Source organism: Helianthus annuus, chromosome 17 (genome assembly GCF_002127325.2).
Source record: "Helianthus annuus cultivar XRQ/B chromosome 17, HanXRQr2.0-SUNRISE, whole genome shotgun sequence".
In the NCBI taxonomy this organism is placed as follows: Eukaryota; Viridiplantae; Streptophyta; class Magnoliopsida; order Asterales; family Asteraceae; genus Helianthus; species Helianthus annuus.
This window is the reverse complement of record NC_035449.2, coordinates 27,753,949-27,772,113: the sequence shown is the minus strand read 5'-3', so window position 1 is coordinate 27,772,113 and position 18,165 is coordinate 27,753,949. Positions and strand designations below refer to the sequence as shown.

Below are 18,165 nucleotides of genomic sequence, written 5' to 3'. Positions count from 1 at the left end.
ATGCGGAATGCTTTTAATATCCAACCCGTGCAACCCTTTCAACCCGAATTGAACCCGACACAACCCACCCGATCCAAACCCGATGAGGATGTCGAAGTTGTTCCCGAGACCCAACCGCAAAAAGGCAAGCAAGTTGTGGGTGAGCAACCGTCCAAACCAAAGGCGAAACCGTGGACGCAACTCGAGGAAGAAGCCTTAGCGAAGGCTTACGTAGGCACGTCCACACACCCGATAAAAGGTTCGTAAAAATAACTTTTTAAAAGTTTATATTTTGTAGTATTAGTTTTTTTATTTTTTTGTAACATATTTTTTTTTGTAACATATTTTATAGGTAATAATCAAACGAGTGAGGGGTTTTTGAAGGCGGTTTTGGCGAAGTTCCTTGAGCTAATGGACCAAGGCCCGTATCGAGATATCGACTCGGTGTCATCTAAGTGGCGAAAAATGAGCGGGTTCGTCAATAGGTTTTGCGAAGAATATAATATATTCAAGTGGGTGTCGTAGCGGCATGAGCGACAAGGATGTGTTTAAAAAGGCGTTGGATCTTTACAAGTCGAACAATGGTACCACGTTCGCACACGTTCGCGCGTGGGAAATTACGAGAATGCACCAAAAATGGGTGCCGATTCCGAACGAGGTGGAGATGGCAAAGCGGCAAAGGACATCGGAATCCGGTAGTTATAGCGCCGGCGGATCGGACGCGAGATGTCACATAAACTTAAACGATGACGCCCCGAGTTCGACGAAGAAGAATACGCCGTAAAAGAAACGGAACGCCCCCCCGGGCCGGGACAAATCAAAGAAGGAGCGGGCGAAGGAGAAAGAAAAGCAAAAGGTTGACCCGAAAATGGAGGAGTTTATGACCCAATTTAAAACGTACACAGAGGTCACGACCCAAAAGGCGAGGGCGAAGGAGCGGGCGATCGAGGAAAAGTCACGGTTGGCGGGAGAAAAGATACGCGTGGCGGGAGAAAAGATAAGATTGTCTATGATAAGGTTCGGCTCAAGGAGTAGGAAATATTAACGCTGGATGTTGATAGTTATCCCGAGCCAAAACGTTCGACTTTGATAAAACTCCAAAACGACATCATGAAGAAGCATCAATGTGGTTGATTTTTTTTAAGTTTATGTTTTTTTTTAATTTAGTAGGATTTTTTTTTAAGTTTATGTATTGTTTTTTAATATTAATGAAAAAATTTTCTTAATTTATTTGTTAAATGTTAAAAAAAGTGGAAGATTAAAAAATAAAAAAATAAAAAAGTTGTGGGGTAGGATCATCCTCCCATTTCCACTAGTTTTGTGGGATGGACCATCCTTCCAAGAATGGTGATGTGACGCCTAGGTGGCGAATCATACCCATACCATGTAACCTTAGGCTACTCGGTATGGTGCCGGAGCCGAGCACGTCGCCGGAGCAAGACCGACGGGGGCGGCGTGGGAGGACGGCGTCGCCGAGGGGGAGGCCCACATCTTTGGTCCGTCTCAAACGGCTAAAGTCGGACGGCGACGACGGGACGGAGCGGGACGGAGGGGCGGCGGCATGGGACGACGGTGGTGATGTGGCGGCGAAGTCGGAGGACGAACCTGGCGACGGTTCCATACCGTATGGCCTTATAAATATAATGTTAATTAGTGAGTCATTGGAAAGGACTAGTCTTATTGGTTTATTAATATCATCAATTGATTGATGATTGATTATGAATAGGGTCCAAATACCAACTAAATTGAATGACACATGAATATGATGCTCATTTTCCCTCAATTGTATTTGTTTTGGCCTCATTACCGGCAAAGTTAATGTAGATATGAAGCATGCCATGTGAGAGTGGGTAAGATACCAACCTACACAATCTTACACACAAAATATAACATATTGTGTGTTTACTTATTTCTAATATAATTTGAAAGATATATATATGTATATGTGTAAGTTTTGAGAAAAATGATAAACGCCTTACGCTACTATATGTTAACCTGGCCTCACAGCAGGCGGTCTTATCTGACCTTGACTCGGGAGACTTACGCACAAAAGATAACATATTGTGTGTTCACTAAACGTGTAAAGATTAGTTCAACACATATACACAGAGAACTTGTGTTTCCAAACATAAATATACATATGTACATAAATTCATCAAAAAACTTAAAACATGAGTATACGTCATTTTAAAGCATTTTAATTTTGAAAATTATCACATAAATGATTTAAGTTAACTCACAAGGGTTATGTTGTACTAGTAAAACCTTTATATATTGGTTTCATCTTACTAGATATAATTACTTTAGATACTTAAGTGACAAAATTGGAAAATTGTGATGTTTAAAGGGATTACTCATCTATGTATATCTTAGACTATGTATAGTGGTTTTGACTACACATTATTGTTAAAGTGGTACATCGTTGCCATGTAGGTAATAAACCTTTAACTAAACCACCATTTCACATGGGTGTAGTGGTTTTAACTAGGGTTGTTCATGAGCCGAGCCGAACCGAGCCAGGCTAAGCTCGGGCTCGGCTCGATTATAAACCGAGCTGGCTCGGATTTGAAACCGAGCTGAAAATCTAAGCTCGGGCTCGCCTTGGTTTTAAACCGAGCTAGCTCGGCTCGGCTTGGTTTGGCTCGATTTTATAAAAAAACCTAATATATACCTCTTAAAATTTAATAGCCTAAAATATTATTCAATAATTTAAAAGAATATATTCAAAATAAGTTCAACCTAATACAATTCAAACCAAAATCAAGTTTAACAACGCAAAATAAGTTTTAATTTCAATAAAATACAATATTAGTTCATTAGTATGGTAATACTAATCAATCTTCAAATATGCCATAAATATCAAATTACAAACCTATATACATCTAAATAATAATCAATTTTTTTGTAATATATTATAAGGTATATAAAATTAAAACTTATTATAAGTAAAATAATTCGAGCTAAACTGAGCCGAGCTACAAAGCGAGCCGAGCCGAGCCGAGCTAGGGTCACTTTCAAACCGAGCCGAGCCGGCTCGGCTCACTTTTAAACCGAGCCAAATCGAGCAAGCTTTTTCCGAGCTAAATCCGAGCGAGCTTCGAGCGATCTCCAAGCCGCGAGCTTTTTGAACAGCCCTAGTTTTAACTAAAAGTTAAATAAAAAAATAGGAAAAAAAATAGATGTGATTGGTTGGTTTGCAAGTGGCGGTGTTTGAGGTGCTAAAGTGGTGGCGTGGCAGCTCTTTAATATCCCACTACAGTAAGTCTTAGGGTGTGCAATTAAAAAAGCCAAAGTCAAAAATTATATGTTAAGTAACTTAAAAGCGTTGGTTCGTTTTTCCAAGTAAATTGAGGAGTGCAAGACTCTTTTACAAGACTTTTAAACCGATTAGACCTGAGCAAAATAGACATGTAACAACTATGTTTGTTAAAAATAGTTTCTCTGTTAATGAATTCTTATTAGTTTTACATATGTTTTCAAGACCAGCTAAACGTTATGGGAAACAGACACTTGACATGATTTATAAATCTGTTTTTATAACCATTGTTTTCTTTCTTCCTTATATTGTAAAGCCAGCACCATGGTTTAACAAATGTCATGTTTAGACAAAAAGTTGACCACTTTGTAGACAATGGTTGGTTTATTCATCTTCATATGCTTTAGAAATACAACCGTAATCAACCATTTACAGTGTTTAACAACCCTTAACGGTAGCTAAAAGCTGCTGATTGCAATAAAAAGATCCAGCGTAACAACATAACTACGGTCGATACTATGTTAATCATATCATAAGCACTAGAAAAGGCTTGCCAAAGTATCTACCCCCTACACATAAGCACGAGAAAAGGCTTGCGAAAGTATCTACCCCCCTACACCTGCTGTGCACATGTTTTACAACTTTCAAAGACAAGACAGATAACAGCCTAAAATAACCCGAAAGAAACATCTACCCAGAAACACTGTAAAAAACCTGCATCATACCTAAGCTCGCTTCAACGCCCTCTGTTGTTGAACGATCCTTGTTTCTCCCAATGCCTTCTGTTACTATTGAAACCCGAACCCCCACCTCTACCTCTGTTGTAAGGTTCATTTCCATCCCACCTGCTTCCGTTCCTAGGCCTTGGTGAACCCCAGTTTGAATTCCCAGCTGATGCCACCTCACCCGGGTTTCCAGTCCCAGAAACTATTGGCGCTTGGGTTGGACCTGGACCTGGACCACCAACCCAGGCTTGATTTGGTGCGACCGCTAGAACCGGTTGTGGAGGAACCCAACCAGGGTTCACATTACCGACATTACCAGGACCCCATGAAGGGTTAACGTTAACTGTTCCCCAATTCATTGGTTGATTACCTGTAGTGGGTCCTACCAATCCCATATTCGGATTTGGAGGCACTGCAGGCCAGCTGACGTTTGGTTGGGGTGGCTGCTGCAAAAAGTTCCCAGCAGGATTCTGAACCGCCGCCCACTGGTTCGGTTGTTGAGTCACTTGAGTCTGAAGCGGCGCACCACCACTCCAACCATAAGCATTTTGACCAGCAAGGGTGTGAACCATTGCATTAGGCTCATTGTTTCCACCAGCAACCATCGATGCAGCCAATTGGGTAGTACCATTCGGTGTAGGTGACTGCAGTCCTTCGTGATACGAACTAGGACCCACAGTCGGGCCCACATGTCCCAAACTTTGAATTGGAGTCGGAGAAGGAAGGTTAGCAAAACCATGTTTCTCAACTTTAACTGTAAACCGTCCCTCTAAAGCATCAGTTAAAAGAATACCATCTTTCTCCTTCTCACTTGTTCTCCATATTCTCAAATCCACAGGAAAGAATTTATTGTTGTTCCATTTACGCAACTGTGCCATAGAAAACGGACCCTGAATTTTCCCACTTGGATCCTTGTAATGCCATATTTTCTCTGTTTCCGAAGCGCCATCTTTTGTTGAACTAACGTTTTTCTCTGTTTCACTTGCAGAACTTGGTTTCCTTAATGCACTTGGTGGTGGTTGTACGACTCTATCTCTTCCTTCATCCCGAATATTATCATTATGCAGGAGGCCCATTCGTGGAGAAGTAACAGGATCTTCAACTTTTTTCGAAAAATCGTTACTCGACAAGCTTCTGCTAAACTCATAACTCTTTCCAGAATTTCTAGATGTACCTGTACCTGTACCATTACCTCTCCAAGATTCTTTTGAAGGGTAGTCTCGTCTTTTGCTAAATCTAGAACCCCCAGAGCTATTGTACATATCTACATATCAAAAAAAAAATTAGCATTAAGGGTCGATAAGAACAGCTTTTTAAAATAATAAAAATCTAGAATACCTTGTTTTTTGTCATTTTCATTTGTGTCATCTTCAGATTCATGATTTGGATCCATAGTAGGATCATCATGAATCACGGGAATATCTTGTAGCCTACGTGCACGTTCCTCAGGTGTTTTCAGAACTTCTAACTTCTCAACACATTCTCTGAGCGTAGATGTAAGTTAAGGATCATCAAGAAAACGAGATATGTTATCTAAATAGAAGTAGAGTTAAATATAATCGACAGGTATAATTGAATCATCTCCACATCAATGCAAGGAAAAACTGGTGTGTGCAGAGTAGGGGTGAGCAAAAAACAGAAAAAACCGATTTAACCGAACCAAGAAAGTATTAGTTTTATTCTTTAATGTTACGTATTTATAATAAAAACATTAACATGTTTATTTATCTTTGAAATGAGTTATCCATTGCCTACAAGAAATAACAAAATTTAACATAAAAGTTAAATGATTTTCAAAGTATTATAAAAGAAAATGTCTAATAAAAACTTTGAAGAAATATAAAAATAGATTAGAAGTTAGGTTTATGTCAACGATATTAATTAAAAAGGTTAAACATAAATAACTTAAAGGGTAAATTACATTTTTCGTCCTTTATGTTTGTATCAGATTGCAATGGATACCCTTTAACTTTAATAATTACAGTCACAGTCATTTATTTGGAAAACTCATTACACCTTTCGTCCTTCAGTACTAACCCAGCTAAAATTATCAGTTAAGTGTGATAATGTGCAAGGCACATGAGGGTATTTCAGTCATTTTACCCTATCATTTTATTAAAAGTATATTAATATTTATAAATTAAAAAACAACTTAAAAAATAACAAAAATAAAAACACAATAAAAGTATAAAACCCTATCTATTGTTCTTCTTCACCACCCACCACCACCACCACCACCATTCATGTCACCTCCCGTCTCACCTCTCTCTCACTCTCTCTTTCGCTCTGTCACGCTCTCTCTCTCTCTCTCTCTCTCTCTCTCTCTCTCTCTCTCTCTCTCTCTCTCTCTCTCTCTCTCTCTAGATACATATCTATTTATACTTCTGCATTTCTCTAGGCGATGAAGGTTCTGCATATGATACTTCCGAGCATAAGTTATCGGACATTGTGTGGAATAATCGGTACATATCTTGGCGGGGCAACACTAATTGTGTTGCAGCCATGCCTGTGTCCGATCCACTTCTTTAGTTCAGAGGATATGGTTTCAATCTTGAGTGCTTGGTTTTATAAATGGGTGCAGAGTGGTTGAAGTTGACCTGAGATGTTCAAATCCATAAGGACTTTTTTCAATTCATGATTTGTGGGTGTTTCAGATTCGGGGAAAACCCATATGTTTATGTTGTTTAGACTTTAGAGGGAGGGAGGTGTGAATTTAATGTTTACAGGTCAACCATATTGATTTGATGATGGATTAGCAAGAACTGAAGAAAGATTGAATCCACACAAATCATAAGGGTTCTAGAGAGGAGGTGTTTATGGTATTTATTTAATTTTTTTGACATAAATGCCCTCACAAGAGGTGCGCATGACCAAACTTTACTTGAAATTTAAACTGGATTAGTGCTAAAGGACGAAATGTGTAATGAGTTTTCCAAATAAAGGACTGTGACTATAATTATTAAATGTAAACATCTAAGAAAGATTATTAAATCTTGGATTATACTTTTTATTTTTGAATCTTATTTAATTTTGTTCCAAAAACCGAAAAAAAAAACAAAAAAAAAAAAACAAACCGAACCGTTGCTAAAACCGAAACCAAAAAGACCGAAACTGAATGGTTTTCAATAACCAAAACCCGAAAATTTCGGTTACGGTTTCGTTTTACCATAAAACCGAACCGTACTCTTAAAAGCTAGAAAGATGGCCTTGATATGAAATAGTAAATAATAAATAAAAAAGGATATTCCTTCTTACGCCCTAAATCACTTGCTCGATCACGAAGATGACTAAGACGCACAACCTCTGTTTCAAGCCACTGCACAGCATAACATAAATTTAATCCAATATATTTAATGCACCACTGTAATTCAAATGTGCAACACTTACATCATTTACTCTGGTTGCCTGAAGTTCAATGGCTTTATCTAGAACATCCCCCTAAAGCAAACTACAAACTTAGAGAAAACATACCATATTTTATAACAGTAATCGGTTTATGTATGAAACAAGAACATACCACTGTCAGTCTATTTATAAAGCCACACTTTATACTTTGTCGAAGACGCTTGCATTCATCCTACCATAGAAAATTTAGACACGTCAGCAACTCAAATATCCAAATTGAATTAATGTAACAGTAAAAACAAAATAAAAACATTAAGACCTCAGTGAAATCTTGATTTGAAATGGTGTCAATAGATACAGATTCCGCTTTGTTAAGATTCAATATTTCAAGCATGATATCAGTCTTCTTTTTGCCAACCGCATACTGAGCACCTGTAGTAGTACCTGCATAATAAACAACAATAAACCTATGATCAAAAAAAGTTTAAATTAATGTTTCCCTTCAATTATTACCTGTAACTTGCACCAGTCTATATAAATCCTGATTAGGATTAGCACCAGAGATCCTTATTCTAACAAAAGCACCAACAATTTTGCTATGAAACGATTCGGTATCATCAAGTAAATCCTCTGCCAACTTCCGTTTTATATATGTTAAGTTTATATTGTGGATATCGATGGCAGCATAATCATCACGATTGGATTGAAGCTCTTGATCACCTTTCTTGCGGTTTTTACGTTTTTTATCTTTCGTTTTCTCATCATCTAAGGGGCTAGTTTCAGTATCAACCACACTCCCTTGGTTATTATCGTCTTCTTTAATAAGAAAATGAGATTCAAGAAGTTTTAACATCTCAAAATGGCCTACACGCGGTTTACCAAAAAGTCCTTGCAGTCTTGCATCACAGATAATTTGACTTTTACGGCGAGAATCACGAAGTTTGTTTGTTTTAATGTATTCGAGTAAGAGAGCTTGTACATCAAACTGAGACTGATACGATGTGTCGTTTCCCATGTGTGTGACGAATTCAAGTAGTTCTTTTGATGCCCACTGGACCCCGTCAGAAGCACCGGCAGCAGAACCACGAGTTTTGGGCTTCTTTGACTTTCTGCTTCTGGTCTTCCTTGTTTGACTTTCTAGATTCTCAGAAGGATTTTCTGATCCTGAATCACCGTCAGAATGTCCAGCTGGAAGCACTTGTTTGCCAGCTGGCTTGGATCCCTTATAAGGATTCTTCGCCTCAGCAAGTTCCGATAAAGAGAGATCAAGTTTTGCTTTCATATCTGTCCAATAATCCTTAAACAGATATTCCCAGCTATTCTTGTCATTAAAGTCTATATTTCCCTGCATAATTAAACCAATATATAATTAAAAATCAAGCCTTTTTATTTATTCAATGGCATTATTTACAGGCCTAACGATGAGTATACCTGATTTTCCTGTGAATTTTTTTCAATTAACATCACCATATTCATGCAAGACTCACAAAATCCTTTCTTCTCTTTCTCTCTGACACATAATATAACATCTGTTTTAATGCATGATTTGCACAAGGAAAATGTGCATGTATAGCACATATATTCAGCATTCTTTGAACAGTTGCTACACAGGTGCCAGCCTGAAAGCCAAGTTAACGAGATGTAAGTTGATATCACAGTATTTCAAAGGGATAAATAAGTCAAGAGTAAACTGACATTTGTCATGTTCAGAAACACGCTCATGTCAGAGATTATGTTTTAATGCTTAGATATTTTTTTCGTTATTACTGAAGCTTTCATTTTTTTCTAATTAACCCATGAGTAGAGTGACATTTGTCATGTACAGTAGGTCAGTAGCACGCTCATGTAAGAGATTTTACAGCACCACTTCATAAAAATGAAAGCTTCTTTAATAACATCAGATCTATCTAAGCATTAAAACATAATCTCATACTATTTCTGGGACAAAAGATTAGCAAAGATGAGTCTTTTTAACATGAGTGCATGATTCGATAAAGCAATTGAGCATATACAGCTTCGTCTACCTATCATGTCCAAGGTTTAAAAAAACGGAAACGAGTTTCGAGGCGTTTTTCTTTTGCCTCACGAGGCGTAAGCCTCGAGGCGAACCGAGGCGGAATTAAAAAATAAATATAAAAATTATATATCTTATAAAAAATAAAATAGTACTTCAAAATTCCAATAAATACTTCAAAATTCATTGGGCTAAGTCAAATTTCCTTATTTTTAGGAGAGCCCATGTTTTAAGAATGAGCCCAAGTTTAAAGAGCCCACTTTTTATAAAATATGTGTGTTTTACATCTAAAAACCTAATCGTTATCTCCAAACTCCATCTACCATAAGAAACCTAACTGTTTATACAGCCGTCATCTTCAAATACTTTGTTTCTTTCGGATCGTCCATGCTACATGTCCATCTGCTGTGTTTGTTGTTCAACACCACACCTAGTAAGCATCAATTGTTGATACAGTCGTCATCTCCAAAGGATAAAACCCTAATTCTCCCTCTTCCATCAGAAACATACGCCTCTATTAGAAACGTACGCCTCTACCAGATACGACCGCCTCAGACCAAATGAGGCGTACGTATAAAATTAACCACCGAGGCGCCGCCTCAAAAACGGTTTCTTCCCGTTTCGCCTCGAGGCGCACCTCAAAACGGACGCCTCGAACGTTTTTTTAAACCATGATCATGTCTCATGTTTGAGAATTTTGGTAAAATTATGAAAAGATTGTGATATTTAATAGAAAATATGACATTAGGTAATAGTACTAACAAATAATATCCAGAGCCATACATCAAAAAGTACAATTCAATATTCTGCTGAACCAAGTTTGTCAACAAGGTTAACTAGCCTAAAGGTTGCTCAGGTACTTGGTTTAAAAAAGCGCGCTTGAAGCGCGCTTGAGGCGATGAAGCGATGAAGCGATCGGAAAAACGCTTTTTTGGCTCTGAAGCGCTGCATTACATGAAGCGAGCTGAAGCGAGCTTTAAGCGGTGAAGCGTTGAAGCTGTGAAGCGACGCTCCAGCCAATCAGATCACTATTTGGGCCATTTTTTAATATTTGGGCCATTTTTTAAGCGACAAATTCCGGCGACGGAGTTGCTTTCAGCCGGAAACCAGGAAGAAGGGGGAAGAAGAAGAAGAAGAAGAGAGAAGATGCTGACGGCTGCGTATATGTCTTTTAGGTTTTTAGGGTTTTTATAAGTTAAGGTTTTTAAACATTTAACCCCTCTATCTTTCATTAGTTTACATTCAGTCCCTAAAACTTCTAACTTTTTACTTAAAAAGTGTAAAGATAGTTTGTCTATTTAAACATTTAACCCCCTCTATCTTCAGTAGTTACATTTGGTCCTTAAACTTTTTAATTTATGCATAAAAGTACAAAATTAACATTATAAAATACATATATATAATATGGATAGCTATTTTTTATACATATATATAAAATTAACATTATATATAATTATATATAATATGGAGCGCTTCGTATACGTGAAGCTCTCGCTTCGCGCTTGAAGCTTCGCTTAAAGCTTTTGGAACCAAAACGCTTCGGAGCGCTTCGCGCTTTTTTAAACCAAGCTCAGGTAGACCCAAATATACTTTAAACATCAAAAAGCCATCAAGTCAATATAAGCTATCCATTACAATTGTTTCATAAAGTTGAACTCTTGAACAGAAATCCTTAGTACCCCTACTAAAAAGAATTTGTTACATTTGTTTCCCAACAAACCTTAAAAGGTCAAATGCATCAATGGAATAAAGCTTTACTGAAAGCTATAAGGATAATCAGCCATCAATTGTTATAATTCGTGTATTCGCAGCAAGCAACATAACTTACTTAAGTGATATCCTATGAAGTAATGAGTAGGTATGAAAAAATGGGCAACAAACCATTGCCCAAGTCTTCATAACTACAAACTATGTAAACAATAAAGGCATGCCACATGAAAATTGAATGCATATATATATATGGTAAACAAACTTCACAAGCAAAAAATTTGCAAAAGGAACTAAATGTATTAAAAGGATGGAGAAATAACTCACCACAATTCCATCGACCCTTAGTTTGAAAGAACGCCTCTTCCCGGTTAATGCAAGCAGGATGATACGCTTTAGGGCAATTACTGCAATCACAAAACAACAAAGTCAAAATCAGTAACAACTCTCCAGTTAATGTAAACCCGAACCACCGATCATTAATCCAAACACTCACCGCTTATCACATATCACAAGGTCTCCACCATCATAACACATGAAGCAAACATCCTCCTCCTCAACCGTCTTCCGCCCTCCACCACTAGATTTCGGAGTAGCCTGTGGCGTCTTCCCTCCTCTTTTCCGTTTCTTCCCCCGGCACCCCCGGGTTTTAACAGACTGCTCCGGTGATTCCGCCCCTGCTTTCTCTTCATCACTCTCCACATCCGTATCCACCAGCTTATCCTCATCCGCCTCCACCGGTTCTCCTTCGTCGTCAACTTCCGTAACACCAACAGGTTTCTCCTCATCAACATCATCCTGACCTTCAGTTATTTCTTCATCTCCTTGCACAGTTTCAACATTTTCCGTCTGTGTGTCACTCTTAACATCTGTCATCACTTCTTCCTCCATTTTCACAGTCTCTGTCTCATCACTTACATTAATATTATTATTATTCTCCCCGTTGTTAATATCTTCCTCTACTGCAATTAACTCGTTATCATCTTCAGCTATCACATCAACGGTGGAGATTTCATCTCCAGCAGCACCGTCCTCAACCTCCTCCTCCACCGTCTCCGCCGCTGTTTCCTCCACCGCCGCCGTGAGAACGGGTTTCGAATCGTCCGATTCGGGGACCGTAACGAACGATTCTTTTTCTTCGCCTTTTAGGTCTTGAATGTTCGATTCTGACACAACTTTTTCTAAATTGTTATCATTGACGGTATCGTTTTCAATCAATACTTCTGTTGATACGGTTGTTGTGGAATCTATGAGGTGGTTTTCGGTGTTTTCTTCTCCGATTTCCATGGCGGAATTGTTTCGAAACCCTAACCCTAATTTTTTACCTGTTTATACGGGATAGACATGTGCGGATGTTACGAAGCTCCTGTGAATAGAAGTTAAAGAGAGAAGTTGGATATTTGGGGATATATACACGGGAGTCGTGTGTGTGAGGGAGGGGAGTGGGTTGGTTTGCCTTCACCTTTGAGTTTGCAATTTTGGAATAAGAACTTGAGAAAACAATAACTTTTTGGGATGTTTTACAATGAAATGGAAACTATGGTTAGATTTTCGACCGGTGGGTAGAAAACGTATATACCAAAATTTCTATAAAATCGAGGGGTAAAAAACGTATATACTCAAAAATTTCTATACAAAAGCTACATACTCTCCACTAACGAGCGAAAAGTTCGGGGGTTGGCCACCCCCACAAAACCATACCCTTGGCTCCGGTGTGCCTTTCATGTGTGGGTATTTTGGCCATTTTAACTCATTTCTAGTTTACCACCGGTTAAGACGAGTCAGCTTGATCCACTAGACATTTATGATAAGTTCTTTCTATCATAACTTTGTGATAAGTTCTATAGTTGAAACTCATATTATAATGTGAGAGATATGTTGTTTTAAAGAAGACAACTTGATGTGTTACCATTTTCTATCACCTTATATTTATTTAGATTTTGGCTCACATGCCCTAAAGAATGATTATTGGGTGCTTAATTTAGATACATAGGCGATGAAATGAAATGGTAATCAATGTATACCCGATACATGGGAAAACAAAGTTGAAGACTTACTTCACCTTACCACAAGCTTTAAAAGCTGTAATAATGAGATATGGGATATAGGTTCACCAACACAGTGATTCTTAATAATTTACTTTTGGAATGGCATGATGAAGATTTTGTATGTTCCATATACCATATATGTTATCTTGTTTGATCATGTTAAAATCCTTTGTAAATTAAAATATGTTGACATTTCATACGTTCAATTACTTTTTATTCGTCACCAAAACTAGATATTTTTTATTGGTTTCCTTTAGTGTAGTGACAATATGATCATTACATTTAAAAATTAACTCAATAACATGTTGTAGATGACAAACTATATATCATGAACAAGTCCACATTACAATGATAAACTGTTACGTGTCCACTAACTTGTCCCAGTAGTTGTCAAAGTTTTATTTTAGTATGTAGTTTATTTATTAATTAAACATGTTTTGAATTATAGATAGTGGGTCAAGATAGTTGGTTAGTGGGTAGTTATTTATCTTTTTAAGTATTTATAGTGTAAGTCATTTGATGTTTTAGGGGTATGAATGAAAAATATTGATCTAAGTTTCTCTCTAATTTCTATCCGGTTTCCGTCTTGTTTCTTTGGCCAATTGATTATCAGTTGGAACCACAACAGTGGTATCAGAGCCGTCGTGATCCCCCCCGGACCATGGTTGCTCACACTCTATCCGAAACCGAGTTCTACCAATGGATGAACGAATCCCTTGCGAAGCTCGAGTCTCAATTGCAAACCCTTCTCCATGAGTATCGATCGTTCCGAACCGCGTGAGAAGCCCAATCTCCTACATCTCCACCAACTTCCGCCACCACACCACCACAACCAACTCTAGAAACTGCCCCATCACCGGAGTCGGACCCGGAATGGGAACCATCACTCCCTCCGTTTACACAACAACAACAACAACAACAACAACAACCAATCCTTGCATCCCCACCAATAATTACATCACCGACTCTTCATGTATGTTTTGGTGAATCAATAAATCATGGGTGGGGCATGCAAAGTCGGAGGATTTTAAAAGAAGAATTTGGGATTAAACGTCATGGTAAGCATGCAATGAGGAGCTTTGCAGAACTAAGGAAAAGAATATATGAATATGAAGGAAAGAAATGTTATATTTTTAACGGTGAAGTTGGGCGACGCGAGTGGCATCCACTATGGCGCCCCATTGAGACGGCTCCTAAGGCCACTAACCGAATCGAGTGGCGGCCACCATGGTCCTTATTTTTGTCCTTGAGGACAAGGACGCTTTCAACCGGGCGGGAATGTTATGTGCCCACTAACTCATTCCATGTTCCAGTAGTTGTCAAAGTTTTATTTTAGTATGTAGTTTATTTATTAATTAAGCATGTTTTGAATTATAGATAGTGGGTCAAGATAGTTGGTTAGTGGGTAGTTATTTATCTTTTTAAATATTTATAGTCTAAGCCATTTGATGTTTTAGGGGTATGAATGAAAAATATTAATCTAAGTTTCTCTCTAATTCCTATCCGGTTTCCGTCTTGTTTCTTTGGCCAATTGATTATCAGTTGGAACCACAACATAAACACTTTGCCAAACACCCGCCTTTTCGAGATATGATATAAGGGTTGTGCCATATTCGTAGTATTTACATGATGACGTTTAATTGTATGAGTCCCTTTGTAAGGCTTTGATGGTACTCATACTATTTATAATATATTGACTACTTATGTTATGTTAGTTTATATAGTAGAATGATTAAAACTTCTCATAATACTTATTTAACAAATTGAGTTTTACATCGTTAGCTTTGAATAAATCTGAAGTATTTATAGAACTCCAAAACTTGTTTTTTGAGTTTATTAATTTTAAAGAAGACAAGATCCGTTGTAGTCTAGTTGGTTAGGATACTCGGCTCTCACCCGAGAGACCCGGGTTCAAGTCCCGGCAACGGAAGTTTTGTTTTTTTATTTTACCAAATTAAAAGCTATTTACATGGTTTTTTGGATAATCTGTCATCCTTTGGTGCATATGCACTTGCTACATCTCTTAGTAGCTTTTGCTCGTTTGATACTCGCGAGTCAAACCTAGTGATTGCAGAACTCAAATGACCTGAGTTAAGTAACAAAGGAAGTAACACTAACTTCACATGCATTGAAAACAGGTGTTGGCTGAGATTTAAAACAACAAAGCCATAATGTTTTGTCCATATTAAAGCAACAACCTTTTAATCCAAATTGTAATGATGAGCTGATGAACATTCAAATGAACATTTTGGTGACAATCACGATGTGGGTTTTGTATTGACAAATGGTTGGTTTATAAGAGGTAAGTTACTAAAACAAAGTGATAAGTGAAAATAAAAACGAAACTGGGTTTGATTGTATTATGCTTCTATTTATATAAGGGTGGTTGGTATGGCTTGTTTGAGTGGGATCTGTGAATGGTTTCACCGATCGGTGAACCACCCCCACTTGTTTGAGTCACCGATTGTTTGAATGTTTTCGGTGTATAGTCACCGATGCGGGAAGAGGAGAGAAGGAGGAGGGAGGGTGGTTTAATGGTGGGTCTCAACCCCTTTCAGCCACTCTCTAGGTGTTTGAACCATACCCTCTGATTGAGTGCAAAATGGGAAGTCAAATTGGGACTTGACGTGGCATAATATTATTGGCTAGAGAATAACTCAAACACTCTAAAGTGATTAAACCATACTCTCCACCCTAATATTTTTTGTTGGTTATCTTTTCTTTTTAGTTATAGTCATAAGTAAAGTCATCCACAAAGCAAGCACGAAGCCAATGATGGGGACCCAACAATGAGGATCTTTTTAATATTTTCCAATGTTATTCCAAATAAATTGCAAGACAATCTCCATCGTAGACGCCCATGGGCCGACATGAAAGGAGAGATAAGGTGGTAGATGTCAGATGGACGTGGTGGATGGGATGAGGAGAACGAGACTGAAAAATTCGTGACGAATGATGGTTTAGGCGGGGAATGTGAGAGGGGGAAAAAAGAGAACGATGCATGTAAAAATGGGGGAGGGAAGCCAATGTGAAGGAGAGAGGGTGACGCCCATCTCCCTACTCTATTGCCAATGGTAAAAAATGAGTAGGAAATCGAATAACTAAACCATAATCAAGAAACTGAAACAATTCAAATTACACAAACAAATACCCATTGCTTATAAATTTAGCTTATACCGATAGCATGCTTTAATGTATATTTCATTGTCTTTCGGTGCATGTATGACATTTTTGACATTATTGAATGAAAAACATTTTACACGATAGAAAATATATCAATGAATATAAATTCATCATAAACTTTATGAATTGACTTTATTTAAGTTCAAGATTTTAATTTGTTTATTAAGTCCCAAGAAAATATATGGGTTATATTTAATATTGAATAACATTATTCTCAAAGGACATTTTAGTGGTTAAGATTTTACTTAATAAAGGTTGTCGTGTATTTAGCTTATAAAAAATATAGGAATTGGATATTAACAAAGAAGAGTAAATTATGTTTTTGGTCTTTCTGGTTATGTCAGTTTAATCTTGTTAGCCTAAAAAAGGAAATTTTTGGCATTTCACCTTCAGGGGTTGGTTCCGGTACAAACCATATTTATCCTACAAACCGTAAGAACAGATCCAAGCACTTAACAAAGTTAAATTAGCACATACCAAAACAATACATACATAAAAGTAGCACATTTGAATTATATTAGCACATGAAAATTAATCAAGATAATTGATTTTAGCACATATTTGAATGATATCAGCACTTTTTTTAATCAGCACATTGAAAACAAAAAGAAGATCCAAATAGAGAATTAATTGCTTGTTAGTATATCTATAAGGAATTCAATATAATTGATATTATTTAGGATATTATTTTATCATTTCTCTATAATTGTTTGGATGCCACGTGACACTTTTTAAATGGTTCTTACGGTTTGTATGTAAAATGTGGTTTGTATTTGATCCTACTCCTTCACCTTCAAACGTCATTTTTTCTAACCTTTATGGCCCCTACCACTAACTCCATACATGTTATTCGTTAAAATCTAGCCATGTGCAACTCATATGAGGGACATTTTTTTGTCAATTCCACCTGGATGTTTCCATATATAACCCATTTACCTCATTTATTGAATAACCTTTAATATTAAAAAAGGATCTTCGTCACCATCAACCATTCATCGCCTGCACCGCCACCACAACAAACATCAACACCAACCATCGTCTGAAAAACAATCTTCCATAAGTGAAGTTGTTAACGATTTTCATTACCACCAACCATTCATCACCAACACCGATTCGAGGGGTTCAGGCCAGATCTGCTATAAGTGAAGTTGGAAATGAACACTAATCGCTGACAACAAGCACCGTTCATCAATCTTAGATCTTTTTGCAGTAAATAATTCATATTTGAGGGATGGCTTTACGGAATGATGTAGTGTTGGGTGGTAGTGAAGAAGATGTAGCATACTGTACCGAATTGAAAGTACCAATTGCCAAAATCACAAAAGGTGGATATCAAATTAGTATTGAAAATGACCCAGAACGATTCGGTTTTGGTACTATTGAGGGCAAACATGTAATTTACTAAAAAAGAATGTGTATCCGACAACGGCGCAAGCCGCACTTAAGGCTTGTCTAAGGTCGGCGGGGGCACCCCCGGGAAAAAATAAATTTAGTGTTAAGTTCCGTCAAAAATCCCGTCCGCACCCCTTGAATTTTTTTCGTCCGCACCCCTTGGAATTTTCCGTCCGCACCCCTTCGAATTTTCCTTCTGCACCCCTTGGAATTTTTTGTCCGCACCCCTTAGGTAAAAAGTGTTATCAATTTATATTTTAAAATTTTTTAGTAAACTCTTATTTTTTTAAAAACACTATCTAAATTATATAACTTTTAATACCTAAATAACTAAACTCAGTACCCAATACTTTTAACTAGCCCACTACTAAGTCTTAGCCCAATAAACAAACCCAACAAATCAACAATATTTCAAACCAAAATAAAATAAACAAGCCCAAAACCCTTACATATTCTCTCACGCTCTCTATCATCCCTGCACGTACGCCAGCGATCAGAACATCAGCAACAACAGCA

The 18,165-nt window shown here is 37.5% G+C and overlaps 2 protein-coding genes and 1 non-coding gene across 3 annotated transcripts; 2 read left to right on the top strand and 1 right to left on the bottom strand.

Moving 5' to 3' along the window:
- Nucleotides 1-763, top strand: LOC110923941. Its single transcript, XM_022167993.1, has 3 exons — nt 1-238; nt 332-452; nt 505-763. The coding sequence occupies exons 1-3, from the start codon at nt 1-3 to the stop codon at nt 761-763; spliced, it is 618 nt and encodes a 205-aa protein (XP_022023685.1).
- Nucleotides 764-3,672: 2,909 nt separating this feature from the next.
- LOC110921115 (zinc finger CCCH domain-containing protein 19) lies at nt 3,673-12,489 on the bottom strand. The gene is made up of 10 exons (XM_022165386.2): nt 11,523-12,489; nt 11,354-11,433; nt 8,737-8,924; nt 7,819-8,650; nt 7,625-7,749; nt 7,478-7,537; nt 7,348-7,398; nt 7,206-7,276; nt 5,299-5,450; nt 3,673-5,224 (listed from the first exon to the last, which is right to left on the bottom strand). Exons 1-10 carry the CDS (start codon nt 12,311-12,313, stop codon nt 3,972-3,974), a joined length of 3,603 nt encoding a protein of 1,200 aa, XP_022021078.1. The 5' UTR covers nt 12,314-12,489; the 3' UTR covers nt 3,673-3,971.
- Nucleotides 12,490-14,931: 2,442 nt separating this feature from the next.
- On the top strand, nt 14,932-15,004 carry TRNAE-CUC. The gene has a single exon. It is a non-coding gene; the product is annotated as a tRNA-Glu (tRNA).
- Nucleotides 15,005-18,165: the final 3,161 nt, after the last annotated feature.